Source organism: Octopus sinensis, linkage group LG19, assembly GCF_006345805.1.
Source record: "Octopus sinensis linkage group LG19, ASM634580v1, whole genome shotgun sequence".
NCBI classification, from domain to species: Eukaryota; Metazoa; Mollusca; class Cephalopoda; order Octopoda; family Octopodidae; genus Octopus; species Octopus sinensis.
In genome coordinates this window covers 42181540-42196539 of record NC_043015.1, presented here as the reverse complement: position 1 = coordinate 42196539, position 15000 = coordinate 42181540, and the positions used below count along the sequence as shown (strand labels likewise).

At 41.6% G+C, this 15000-nt stretch overlaps 1 protein-coding gene across 1 annotated transcript in view; it reads right to left on the bottom strand.

Annotated features, from left to right (window-relative positions):
- LOC115222297 (methylcrotonoyl-CoA carboxylase subunit alpha, mitochondrial) overlaps positions 1-14361 on the bottom strand; it is a 32426-nt gene extending 18065 nt beyond the window's left edge. The window contains exons 1-11 of the mRNA XM_029792472.2: positions 14119-14361; positions 12608-12644; positions 11197-11336; positions 10135-10230; positions 7573-7694; positions 6232-6379; positions 4019-4140; positions 3310-3421; positions 2600-2681; positions 1212-1339; positions 1-45 (exon numbers count right to left, since the gene is read on the bottom strand). The exon at positions 1-45 is cut by the window's left edge and continues 139 nt beyond it. Of these exons, the coding sequence (XP_029648332.1) occupies positions 1-45; positions 1212-1339; positions 2600-2681; positions 3310-3421; positions 4019-4140; positions 6232-6379; positions 7573-7694; positions 10135-10230; positions 11197-11336; position 12608 (996 nt within the window). The 5' untranslated portion in view covers positions 12609-12644; positions 14119-14361. The remainder of the gene's footprint in view (positions 46-1211; positions 1340-2599; positions 2682-3309; positions 3422-4018; positions 4141-6231; positions 6380-7572; positions 7695-10134; positions 10231-11196; positions 11337-12607; positions 12645-14118) is intronic.
- Positions 14362-15000: the final 639 nt, after the last annotated feature.

Below are 15000 nucleotides of genomic sequence, written 5' to 3'. Positions count from 1 at the left end.
AACAAGGTCTTTCTGAGTCAAAGGTAGTTGCTGCCCACTTGCTACCTGAGGAAGAAGATAGAGAAAGAGAGGGACATCATCAACATCATCATCATTGTCATTTTAATGTGTAGTGAGACATACCAGAACTATTTTATCGCTGTGGCGTAATTTAGCTGTGCTTGGGCAGGCGCCAGCCAGGTAGGGTTGGCGAGATCAAATTTGATGACTGGTACCATTCAAGTGAGATCGTTGCCAGAGCAACAAGCTGGCCTCCTTGCTGATAGCACGTTAAAAACACCTTTTGAGCGTGATTGTTACCTGCGTCACTTTACTAAAACTTGTGAAAAAAACATTTGAGCGAGGTTGTTGTCAGTGCTGCTGGACCGGCACCTGTGCAGGTGGCACATAAATAAATATGAATATGTTTGTGTGTCTGTGTTTGTCCCCTCAACATAGGTCAGACTCTTGCTGGGAGCTACTCTGATCTCCAAGACAGGCCAGGAAGCCATCTCTTGCTTGTGCAGTTCTTTTTGTAGTCTGGGTTCTGTATTGAGTGCATTTTGTAGTGGAACCAACACCAGGGGTTTGTCATGTCCTCGACATGACTGCAAGATGATGATGATGGTGATGATGATAATGACGATGATTATGACGATAGACTATGGTGATGATGATGATATAAGGCGGCAAGTTGGCAGAAACGTTAGCACGCCGGACGAAATGCGTAGCTGTATTCCGTCTGCCGTTATGTTCTGAGTTCAAATTCTACCAAGGTCGACTTGGCTTTTCATCCTTTCGAGGTCGATTAAATAAGTACCTATTTCTTTACTACCCACAAGGGGTTAAACACAGAGGGGACAAACAAAGACAGACAAACGGATTAAGTCGATTACATCGACCCTAGTGCGTAACTGGTACTTAATTTATTGACCCCGAAAGGATGAAAGGCAAAGTCGACCTCGGCGGAATTTGAACTCACAACGTAACAGCAGACGAAATACCGCTAGGCATTTTGCCCGGTGTGCTAACGTTTCTGCCAGCTCGTTGCCTTTAAATAAGTACCAGTTACGCACTGGGGTCGATATAATTGACTTAATCTGTTTGTCTGTCCTCTCTGTGTTTAGCCCCTTGTGGGTAGTAAAGAAATAGGTAATGATGATGATGGTAATAATAGTGTTGATGATGAGAAAGGGGGAGGACGATGGTGATAATGGTAAATGCCAACTGACCTTTATCTGCCATTCAACGAGGTCAGTGTTGGTGATCATCTCAGTAATGGGGTGTTCCACCTGTAGTCGGGTGTTCATTTCCATGAAATAGAAGTTGAAGTTCTCATCCATTACAAACTCCACAGTGCCTGATGATGGGGGTGGGGTGGGGAACGAACAAAAATCACAAACAAAACACATTAGATAATTAAGAAAAATAATAATACATAACAAGGCAAAATAAATACATAACAAATGAAGAGAAAAACAAAGAATAAATAAACAAGTACTAGGCCACAGTTGATTTGATAAGACTGACTTTCTGACTAAAAGATCAGAAAATCTAATTCTATCCCAGAACCATTCTGATTCCTTAGTCAAGGTACCACAATCTCAATGACTCAGTATATGTACTTATGTACCTGATAATGCATACAGTGTGGCGAAGAAGCTTTGTTTCCTAACTATGTGGTTCTAGGTAGAGAACAGACAAGGCAGTGCCCCCATAGGATGGCCTGGAGTCTGGTTTCTTCCTGAGATAGTTATGTTTCTTTACTACCTACAAAGGGCTAAACACAGAGGGGACAAACAAGGACAGACAAACGAATTAAGTCGATTACATCGGCTCCAGTGTTTAACTGGTACTTAATTTATCGACCCCGAAAGGATGAAAGGCAAAGTCGACCTCGGTGGAATTTGAACTCAGAACGTAACGGCAGACAAAATACCTATTTCTTTATTACCCAGAAGGGGCTAAACATAGTGGGGACAAACAAATTAAGTCGATTACATCGGCCCCAGTGTTTAACTGGTACTTAATTTATCGACCCCGAAAGGATGAAAGGCAAAGTCGACCTCGGCGGAATTTGAACTCAGAACGTAACGCCAGACGAAATATGGCTATGCATTTCACCCGGTGTGCTAACGGTTTTTTCCAGCTCGCCGTCTTCCTGAGATAGTTAGGGGCTAGACAAGGTTGAGGAAGCTGCTTCTTGACTGCGGTCATTGGTCAGAAGACTGACATCTATGGAAGAGATGATATTCATCACTGGCAGCCTTGGTCATCTTAACTATACTGGCCACTGTCCATCTGATTTAAGCAGGGGCAATGCCAAAGAGGAGGTGCAGATTCCTTGTGTTGGTGGGTTTCCGGCAACCAGTGACCAGTGGGCAGGTGTTGTTCAACACTGGATCATGCTTTGAGGCAGGAGTTGATTTCCCCCAAGGCCAGAGCAACAGAACTTAAGGTGTGCATTGTGAATCCCCATTTTACAGTTGACGAGTTTCCGTAGAATATTGTTTTGGACCCCAGCTTTCAATTTAGTATTTCTCTCAATACATACCTGGATACTGTTCCAGGTGTGTGAAGTGAGAATGCATTTTGTTTTCTAGGTGTGTAAATTACATACCTGCTCCGACATAATTAACAGCCTTAGCAGCCTTCACAGCAGCTTCTCCTAATGACCTTCTTACTTCATCAGACACACCTGGCTTTATTTACCAAAACAGAAAAACGAAATATAAAGGTAAAGGTGACAAAAATTAATATTAAATTTTAAAAAAAACATACAATTAAGGTTACTTACATATAAAAATTAAAAGGAATAATAAAATACTAATAAAAAAATATAAAAGAAAATAATAATTAATTCTTTGATGATAATTTTGAGTTCAGTCCCAGTGTGGTAGTTTGGACAAGTGCCTTCTACTAAATCCCCAAAACCAACTTGTGCCTCAGTGGAGAACTTTCTAGGTGCAATCCCATGGTCATTCGTGACTGAAGGGAGTCTTTACTCTTGCCCTTTCCATGCTTGCATGTGGCAGAATTTTTTTCTTATGACCAAATACCCTTCTTATCCCCAACACCTCTCTTGTTTCCAAGCAAAATAATAATCTCATGGCCTATCAAACAACAAACAACCTAGCATGGATTAGAGGGTGTGATGATGATGAGGAATGATCACAGCTAGAATATCTTTGGTCATAGCTCTGCTGAATCAGAACTGACCTGGGTGGGGGTGGGGTGGGGGGTTAAATATCCAGGGCAACATTCTCTAAATATAAATATAAATTTTAAATATAATAGAAAAATATAAGAAAACAGATATACAATACTTACAGCAGGAGCTTCTTCAATAATTTTCTGGTGTCGTCGCTGGACGCTGCAATCTCTCTCAAATAAATAGACGTAGTTGCCATGTTTGTCGCCAAACACCTGGACTTCCACATGTCTGCAAGTGAATGAGATGGAAGACAGTCAGAGCAGTATTCAAAGTGGCCCTAGCCGGCCCAAATATTCTACTTGTCACTGTTATTTATGACAATCTTAACCCTAACCCTAAAACCTTAAATCTAAAACCAGTACAAACGCACAAACGATGTCATAAATAACAGTGACAAACGAAAAATACACAGCTGATAGTTGTTGTTGACAAACAACGGCAGTAATTTTATTCAGCTGAATACACGTCATTGATTGGTTGAAATTACCGAAATACGACAACTTTAACGTGAAATTACTTTGTAAATATAAGTTTTTCTCAAAAATGCTACCAGTGTCCGAAGTTTGAAAGTGTTTAGTTACAAAAAATTATTTTTTAAATCTGAAGGTCAAAAGGTCAAGATCCCAAAAATGAATGAATGCTCGTCAATTCAACTCGAAATATTATCACTGCAAAAACAGCAGCATCTTTCTTCTTTAATTTTCATTACAATCTTTAATTTCTGATAAAATTTTTAAAATGTTTGTTTAAACAGACCCATTTCAAGAAAGTACTGAGTGGGCCTCAGGTTGGCCAGCCCTGTTCTAGAATGTTGAAGACACACACCTTGGATTTATAATGTATTTCTCCATAAGCATGACATCATCTGCAAAAGACTTCATGGCTTCTCTTCGAGCAGATTCCAGCTGTTCTTCAAAATCTGCTGCAGTTTCTGCTATTCTCATGCCCTGTTGAAGAGTAAAAGATAACGATAGATCAAAGCAGAACTGCTTGAGTGTAAAGATAGAATGGATGTAGACGTTGCCTAGAAATTCAATAAACAAATGTAATCAATTAAAAATTCTCCATAACACCTTGCCATTCAAACCTGATCATCATCATCATCATCATCATCATCGTTTAGTGTCCACTTTCCATGCTGGCATGGGTTGGACGGTTCAACTGGGGTCTGGGAAGCCAGCCCAGTCTGATTTGGCAATGTTTCTACGGCTGAATGCCCTTCCTAACGCCAACCACTCCATGAGTGTGGTGGGTGCTTTTTACGTGCCAGACGAGGCTGGCAAACAGCCATGATCGGATGGTGCTTTTTATGTACCACCGGCATGGAGGCCAGGCGAGGCTGGCAAACAGTCACGATCGGATGGTGCTTTTTACGTGCCACCGGCACGGAGGCCAGTCGGGGCGGCGCTGGCAACAGCCACGTTCGGATGGATCTCTTATGTGCCACCGGCACTGGTATCATTCAACAAAACTCATTTGACCTTAGGATATTCTAACTTAACAAAGACCTAAGCCAACATAAACTCCTTTGTACCACAACCTGATGGCTGTGACATTCATTTACAACTATCACATGATGTCAAAACAAGGCGACACAAACATACACACAATCACAAATACATTTATACACAGGTGCACGCGTGGCTGTGTGGTAAGAAGCTTGCTTCCCAACCACATGGTTCCAGGTTCAGTCCCACTGCGTAGCACCTTGGGCAATTGTCTTCTACTATAGCCTCAAACTGACCCATGTCATGTGAGGGGATTTGGCAGATAGAAACTGAAAGAAGCCTGTGGCCGTGCCAGAACCATCCGAACGTGGCCATGCCAGCGACGCCCCGACTGGCTTCCGTGCCGGTGGCATGTAAAAAGCACCATCCGATCGTGGCCATTGCCAGCCTCGCCTGGCACCCACTACACTCACAGAGTGGTTGGCGTTAGGAAAGGCATCTAGCCGTAGAAACATTGCCAGATCAGACTGGGCCTGATGCAGCCTTCTGGCTTCCTAGACCCCAGTTGCACCGTCTAACACATGCCTGCATGGAAAGCGGATGCTAAACAACGATGATGATGATGATGTGTGTATGTGTTTGTCCCTCCTTCCCTTCTTGACAACCGATGCTTGTGTGTTTATGTCCCCGTAACTTAGCGGTTCAGCATAAGAGACTGATAGAATAAGTACTAGGCCTACAAAGAATAAGTCTTGGGGTCAATTTGTTCAACTAAAGGTGGTGCTCCAGCATGGCTGCAACCAAATGACTGTAACAAGTAAAAGAATATAAGTACATACACACACACACACAGAGGCTAACTTTGAGGAATATTACTTTGCTTGGAAATAGGTGAGGGTTGGCAACAGGAAGAGCATCCAGCCATGGACAATCAACCTCAACACAATCCAACCAACCCATGCATGCATGGAAAAGTGGATGTCAAAATGACAATGATCACATACACATACTCCAACACATTTCTCCAGTTTTGGTCAACCTGCAACCATAGCATAGAATGTGGATCTTTTAAGTTTGAATGGCAGTTTTTAACATAATTTCTAGGTAACTAAAAAATTTTAAACTTCGTATACTGGTAGAATGTGTTTATAAAACATCTTTTTCTCTTGGCTTTATTGAGAAAATTCTATAGTTTGTAAGATATTTGGTCTTTAATTTCTTGCATTTCGGCAATTTCAACCAATCAATGACGTCTATTGAGGTGAAAACATTCTGTGCTGTATGAATATGTCCCTCGTTTAAGAAACAGATTGGGTTTATTTACATTTATGAAGAAAAAAAGATACCCTTTCCCCCACCCCTAACCCTAAAACAGATTGAAATGCAATAGATCGATACTAGGGTCATAATTATGGGTGACAATTTCATATGACACCGCTAGAAAAAACTGCCATTCAAACCAAAAAGATCCTAGACTATTAGCCGACAACAATCACACAGTGGACTGGAACTCCTAACCTCATTTTTACAAGGTGGAAATAAAAAAAAAAAAAGGATGAGAAAGAAGCAAGAGGAAAAAGCACTGGTTACCTTGCCGCCACCCCCTCTTACAGCTTTTATCATGACAGGGAATCCAATTTTCTCTGCTTCTTCCTTCAGTTTGCTGTTACTTTGTTCTTCTCCGTGATAACCTTCGATAATAGGAACCCCAGCGTTGGACATGATGTTCTTGGAAGTACTGGAATCAAATGTGAGAGAAAAGAAGATAATTGGTTGAAAAGAATGATTTCATTCACTGAAGAGATATCTAATTATGATAATAATCACTCCAACACTCTTAAACGACTGCAAACTCGCCACCTTTGTGTGTCTTTATATACCTATTTCTTTATTACCCACAAGGGGCTAAACACAGAGGGGACAAACAAGGACAGACATAGGTATTAAGTTGATTACATCGATCCCAGTGTGTAACTGGTACTTAATTTATCGACCCCGAAAGGATGAAAGGCAAAGTCGACCTCGGCAGAATTTGAACTCACAATGTAACAGCAGACGGAATACGGCTAAGCATTTCGCCCGGCGTGCTAACGTTTCTGCCAACTCACCGCCTTACCTATCTATATATGTGTATAGACACACACACATTAATGTTTGTTTTTATCTATATACTAGCACTATGACCCGGCGTTGCCAGGTCATAGTGCTAGTGCATGCATATACAGCTGCGTGCGTGCGCACATATACGCGAGTACTGTCCAAATCTCTGACCAATCACATTCAGCTAGCTGGCATTCTATTGGCGTATCAAGTTTTGGGCATTTTGATTGGGTTTTGGATAGAAAATTCACAAAAAAATCACTTTCACTGATTTTTTAATGGCTTTGTTGGGTGACTGAGGAAATGTAAAGATGTATGCGACCACCCTTGGATGGTCTTGAATAACTATAGAAAGTGCGAGTCCTCTAACTGAAAAATTGTGGATTTGTATAAAGGACACGCACACACACAGACAGACATTTTGCTGTTTATATATATAGAGATATAAGACAGAGTTTGTGTGTGTGTGGTCTTTTGTTCCTTATGGATTTGAAAACTGAGTTGCCAATTTTGACATATGAGGTATCAAAAGATTCAGTAATTTTTCAGCTACCAAATAAAGTATGTTTATTGCACAACTCTTTTTTACTACAAAAATAATCTCAAAAACAAAGTTGGGTCACACAATTTTGAGGTTTTTAGCTAAGGGAGGCAACTCTGCCTGAATAATCTTTATGTCTCAGATAGAGCATGAGAAAGCGTTCAAAATACATGGGGTTTTACCGGGGAATGAACACTTTGAAGATATACAGTCAACTTGATTAGTATTAATTGAAGTCACTGTCAATATTATTCTCATTAAAGATATGTGTGTGTGTGTGTTGTCATTACCTTTTAATACCCATATCTCTGATAGCAGATGCTGGTGGACCAATGAATGTAACCCCTTCACTTTCACATTGCTCAGCAAATTCAGCATTTTCAGACAGGAACCCATAGCCAGGGTGTATGGCCTAGAAGAAAATGAAGACAATGAGATGAAGTGCTAAATGGACATTTCAAACCCAAGAGGTGTATGAGAGTGATGCATTTAAAATAGAAGATTCTGCCAGTCTTGGTTGACTATAAATCATCATCATCATCATCATTTAACGTCCGTTTTCCATGCTAGCATGGGTTGGACGATTTGACTGAGGTCTGGCGAACCAGACTCCAATCTGATCTGTTAGAGTTTCTACCGCTGGATGCCCTTCCTAATGCCAACCACTCCGAGTGTGTAGTGGGTGCTTTTACGTGCCATCAGCACGAGGGCCAGTTTGGTGGTGCTGGTAACGGCCACGCCCAAATGGTGCTTTTTATGTGCCACCTGCACAGGAGCCAGTCCAGCTGTTTTTTCACGTGCCACCAGCACAAGTGCTAGTAAGGCGACGCAGTAACAATCACACTCGAATGGTGTGTTTAACGTGCCATTGGCATGAAGGGTAGATTGTTGCTCTGGCAACAATCTCACTTGTATGGTACTCTTAGCGCTCCACTAGCATGGATGCCAGTCACTGAGTTTGATTTTGACTTCGATTTCACTTGCCTCAACTGGTCCTTTGCAAGCAGAGTTTAGTGTCCATTGAAGAAAAGGCACGCATAAGTGGACTGGTCACACCCCTAGCATAGGCCACAAGGTTATGGTCACACTTGCACTTGCCGAGTCTTCTGCAGCACAGCATATTTCCAGAGGTCCCGATCACTAGTCATTGCCTCGGTGAGGCCTAATGTTTGAAGGTCATGCTTCACCACTTTATCCCAGGTCTTCCTATGCTGGGACAAGGGCTTTTTCTTTGTTAAGGAAGATGTGGTGATTTGTTGTATTTGATAAGATGACCCAAGTTAAGTAAAATTGCTGTCTTCCACACATACAGGCTCTTCCTTTCAGGTGCTGTGTAGACACAACCATGCTGAAGCCGCATAAATGCACCTGTGCCGATGCTACGTAAACACACCCATACTTGTGCCACTCTGCCGAGGGTTGGCATTAGGAAGGGTATCCAGCCATAGAAACCATGCCACAACATACAACTGGAGTTTGGACAGCTCTCCTTGCTAGCCAGCTCCATGTTATCCCTTCCAACCCATGCCAGCATGGAAAGCAGACGTTAAAAGATGATGACGATGGTGATGACTGGCAGTTGTTCATGCATGAAGTCTCTTCACTTCATGCTAACAAAGAGAAAGGCCATTTTTTAAAGACTGATACAATCATTAAAAAAAAGTATAAAATAAATATACATTATTTACATTTGATGTGGAGGCGTGTGGCTTAGTGGTTAGGGTGTCAGCATCATGAATGTAAGATTGTGGTTTCGATTCCTGGACCGGGCGACGCGTTGTGTTCTTGAGCAAAACACTACATTTCACGTTGCTCCAGTTCACTCAGCTGGCGAAAATGAGTAATGTTGCAATGGACTGGTGTCCTGTCCAGCTGGGGAACACATACGCCATAGAAACCAGGAAACAGGGCCCGGGAGCCTGGCTAGGCTTTCAAAGGGCGTATTTATTTATTTTATTATTTACATTTGATGGATATTTGCCCTCATCTTGTTTCTTGTTAACACGTTTCAGCTGATATACCCTTCAGCCTTCATCAGGTGTATTGGGGAAATTTCGAACCCGGCTTCTTTTTCCTAAGGTATTTTTCGATGTTATTATTATTATATTATTATTATTATTCAGGTCACTGCCTGGAATTGAACTCGGAATCTTGGGATTAGTAGCCCATGTTCTTAACCATTAAGCCATATGCCTGTGGGCAATTATGGAGTGAATTTTTAGGGCTTATAAATCTAATATAGATTTAATATATGGCACGTAAAAAGCACCATCCGACCGTGGCTGTTTGCCAGCCCTGTCTGGCATGTAAGAAGCACCCACTACACTCACGAAGTGGTTAGCGTTAGGAAGGGCATCCAACCGTAGAAACATTGCCAGATCAGACTGGGCTGGTGCAGCCTTCTGGCCTCCCAGACCCCAGTTGAACCGTCCAACCCATGCTAGTATGGAAAGCGGACGCTAAATGATGATGATGATGATGATGATTTATAAATCTAATATAGATTTAAATATAGAACTGTATAAAATAAATGTAATTGAGTTTGAATTACTGAACATTTGAGTTTGGTGAGGAAGAAAGCGAGAGAGAAAGGATGGAGCAGCCAGAAAGGATGCACCACACAATATTTCATTCAACAGTGTAGGTATGTGGTCTGGTGGTTAGGGCGTTTACGTATGTATATATATAACATCATTAGCATTTAACATCCGTTTTCTATGTTGGCATGGGGTGGAGGTGGCTTTATGCCTGGCAATCAGAGGGATGTCATATTTGGCTTGAATTACTGAAGGCTTAGCAAAGAAGAAATCCAAATCCATAGACGGGTGGAGATGGTGGTGTGGAGAACATACCTTGGCACCGGAGAGCTTTGCAATGTTCAAGATCTTCTCATGCTGGAGGTAGCTCAGTTGGGATGCTGCTGGTCCAATGTGGTGAGCTTCATCTGCCTGGAATTAAATGCAACAAAGTAAAAAGAAGAACAATTTAAAAGGGTTCAAAGCATGGAAAAAGCATCATCATTATATGTCCACTAGCTGGCCGGGAGTGGCTGTGTAGGCACAGGAGTGGCTGTGTGGTAAGTAGCTTGCTTACCAACAATATGGTTCCGGGTTCAGTCCCACTGCGTGGCACCTTGGGCAAGTGTCTTCTACTATAGCCTCGGGCCGACCAAAGCCTTGTGAGTGGATTTGGTAGACGGAAACTGAAAGAAGCTCGTCGTATATGTGTGTATATATATATATATGTGTGTGTGTGTGTCTGTGTTTGTCCCCTAGCGTTGCTTGACAACCGATGCTGGTGTGTTTATGTCCCCGTCACTTAGCGGTTCAGCAAAAGAGACCGATAGAATAAGTACTAGGCTTATAAAGAATAAGTCCTGGGGTCGAGTTGCTCGATTAAAGGCGGTGCTCCAGCATGGCCGCAGTCAAATGACTGAAACAAGTAAAAGAGAGAGAGAGAAAGAGAAAAGGCTTCCTGGAAAGTTCAGAGGAGGGGAGTAATGACATCCTGGAAATTTTTGCAGAGGAAGTACTTCCTGGAAAGTTCCGAGGAGGGGGAGAGATTAACTGGAAAGTTCCGAGGAAAGGGAGGAGACTTCTTGCAATGTTCCGAATTCCTGGAATGTTCCAAGGAGGAGACGAATTACTTCTTGGAAATTTCCGAGAAGGAATAACTTTCTGGAAATTTCTGGGATGAGATTACTTGGAAAAGAGGATAGGGACAAAGATAGTTCCAAGCAGGCAGAGGAACTACTTCCTGGAAATTTCCGAGGAGGGGAGCAAAAAGTTCCGAGGATGAGAGTTCCTGGAAAATTCCGAGGGAAGAATCACTTCCTGGAAATTTCCCAGGAGGGAGGAACAGTTAAACAAGAACGACAATGCAGGTAAAAAGAACAAAATAGGAAATATATTTACCATGGCTGCGTGCATAGAATTGCGGTCTGCCTCACTGAACACAGCGACAGAACGAATCCCCATTTTGCGTGCAGTCCGGATCACACGGCATGCTATCTCACCCCTGTTGGCTATGAGTATTTTATCGATGAGGCGAGACACTATGTGGGGATAAAGAGACGGAGGTAAAAAGAGAGTAAGCAAAATAAACAATTATATAAAATATAAAATACAGTCAGAAACAAAGGTAAGGTCATTAGTAGGTGCAGGTGTGGCTGATTGCTGCATGGGGAATCTGCACCCCCCCATGATTGGCTAAGTGAACTATACTAGTTAGTATGAATGAGCATACACAGAACAGTCTGGGAAGAGTGTCATATGAGCAGTCATAGTGTACAGGTCCTAGGAATTATTGAATAGAGATATCGTGGAGGGCTTGTTGAAGGTACACAGTTGGAGAGTAATAAGAGATCAGGAACATTTGATATTATAACAGTTCAGATATATTGGTGACGATGAGAAGACGTATGTCATATCACTGAGTGATAAAGTGGTTTGCCAATCACAGGGTTTTGAGTTCAGTCCCACAGCTTGGCACCTAGAAGCACACCAGCACAGTCGTCTCTCTTCTACACCATTCCTGTTGTACAATTATGACCCTCCTTCCTTGCATTGTCTGCTACAAGGTCCAGTCCTAGTTGCAATGTGGTGCCTTTCAACGACCCTGAGAGCTTTGCTGGCAGAGTGCAAGCTCCTAGTGGATTTTCTATAGCTAGATGGTCTTCCTTTCTGCCAACCTTCACCTGCTCCTAGGATAAAGGTTGACAAAAAGGAAGGCCATCCAGCTATAGAAAATCCGCTAGGAGCTTGCACTCTGCTAGCATAGCCCTCAGGGTCATTGAACATAAAGCCACTACACTGAAACTGCGACTGGACCTTGTAGAAGGCAATGCAAGGAAGGAGGGCTATAATTGTACAACAGGAATGGGGATAGAGGACATTGCCCACCCTAGAAGCACACCATCAGAGGGCACCAGTACATGCTACAAGGCATAAATCTAGTAAGAAGCTTCTAATGAAGGAGATGAGAAAATGATAGTGGGGGAACTGTATGGTTGAGGGCATAGAGTAATTCTCAAGGCAGACATGATAGAAAATCTTGGTGATACAGAGGGGAACTGTGTGACATTCACTAAAGTTCTTAGGGACAAGATACCACAGGAGAGGAAATTTCTGATAGAGCAGGCATTATGGAAAATGTACTAGAGTGAGGCGGGGGGACATGATTGCGTACAATTCCGATGCATGAAAATCAAGTTGCTGCCAGGAATTGAACAGAATTAGTGAGAAAGAGAGAGGGAGGGAGAGAGAAGGAGAAAGGGTGAGAGAGGCAGAGATTAAGAGAGAAAATGTTTCTGAATTATACACTTACTTGTTATTTCTGCTGGAAGTCAGGAATTCCAGAAACCCTGGAAAACACAATATATAATATATAAATATATGTATGCATATATAAATGTGTGTGTATATATAGTGTGCGTATATATATATATATATATATATATGTACACACACATGGAAAATGGATGTTAAATGATGATGATATCATAATCATTATCAACGTTTAACATCCACCTTCCATGCTGGCATGGGTGGGATGTTTTGTGAAGAGCTCGCCAGGCAGAAGGCAGCACCAGACGTCTGTGACTGCTTTGGTAGGATTTTTACGAACTTACTCCTCACTTTGATGGCTATAGACTCGCTCACTCTCTCTTCTTCATTTTCATCATTATATGTTCTTAACACGCATACGTCTATGTCTACATACACACGCATACATCTTATTCTTCTAATACTCCGCAGGTATTATAAACATTACATTCCATTACATGTGTTTCTGATTCTGAATAATGGACAACTGACGGGTTTCTTTCAGTTTCCATCACCAAATCCACACAGAAGTTTTGGTCGGCCTGTGATTTAGTAGAAGACATCTGCCCAAGATACAACACGCTGTTATCTCTTTCGGACCACCACGTTCAACATTATTGCACAATTACGTGTTTTAGAGATGGTTTGCAAAAGTCTTGAAGAAAGTCGGGATCAGTCAAAACTAATTCAGATCCTACTTGCGATGCCATTATTTTTTTTGGAGAACGATGAAATGAATCTTTGGTGAGCATCACCGTGTTCCGTGAAAATATATTTAGAAACACAGGTGTGATATGAAGGACATTTGGCTGCTATATCTAGCAGTATAAAGTCTACATACAGGCAGACATTTAGGATTAAATATACATATATTTATAAGGATATGTGCAGATATGGATAAAAGAACGCTTGAACAACACGATAAAAGAAGACAGATCACGTTGCTAGTTCAACTTCACAACACAAGTAATGTTTTTACGTTCTGAGTTCAAATTCCGCCGAGGTCGACCTTGCCTTTCATCTTTTCGGGGTCGATAAATAAAGTGCCAGTTTCGCACTGGGTTCGATGTCTGTCCTTGTCTGTCCCCTCTATGTTTAGCCCCTTGTGGGCAGTAAAGAAATATATTTTGGAATGTTTCCTTTTTCACCAAAACAATTCTGCTTTTTAGAAAGCGAATCAGCCCCACATGGTATATAAACTCGGATTAGCTTCACATAATGAAGTGATTAATATATACATATATATTAATCTATGATAACAGTAACAAGGTTATAGGAACGACGTAAACAAAAACAAAATGTAATTTGTGGGTTTGCCTTTTTACATAAAAGCAAGGTGACCGGTAATACTGTAACAGTGCAAAGTGTAAAAGAACAATTTTAAAACATGAATACCAGCAATAAATACTTTATAATAATGACAACAACGGTAGCTTCCATGAGAGATTCAATCAAATAACAAAGATCTCATTTCGTGGAGGTCAAAATTGATTTGCGAAGTAAAAATTCTACCTGATATTTTGATGGGAATTTCTTATGACACGACCTGCAGGTGCGATATTTACAAAATATCAATTAAGACTGAAGAGTTCTCTCCCGTATCCCACCAACGGTTCGTCCTCGTTATTCTTTCATTTGTTCGGTGATTCGGTTAATCTTTTCTCAGTGCAGCGATTCGATTATTCTGTCATTCGTTTGTTTGTCTCTGACTTATCTTTGCTACACATATGTCCTTGATAATTTGCGCAGCAAAAGATTCCACCGGGTCGCTTAACCTGCAACAGATAACGTCCAAATATCCTGACGTCTTATATAAGATCAGAACAATGTACCGTATTTGTTATGCCATATAAAATGAACTATATATATATATGTATACACTCTCTTTTACTTGTTTCAGTCATTTGACTGCGGCCATGCTGGAGCACCGCCTTTAGTCGAGCAAATCGACCCCAGGACTTATTCTTTGCAAGCCTAGTACTTATTCTATCGGTCAATTTTGCCGAACCGCTAAGTTACGGGGACGTAAATACACCGCCATCAGTTGTCAAGCGAGGTTGGGGGGGAGGGCAAACACAGACACACAAACATACACTCACACATACATACATACATACATACATACATACATACATATATATATATATATACATATACGACGGGCTTCTTTCAGTTTCCGTCTACCAAATCCACTCACATGGCTTTGGTCGACCCGAGGCAATAGTAGAAGACACTTGGCCAAGGTGCCTCGCAGTAGGAATGAACCCGGAACCCTGTGGTTGGTAAGCAAGCTACTTACCACAAGGGACTAAACATAGAGGGGACAAACTAGGACAGACAAAGGGATTAAGTCGATTATATCGATCCCAGTGCGTAACTGGTACTTAATTTATC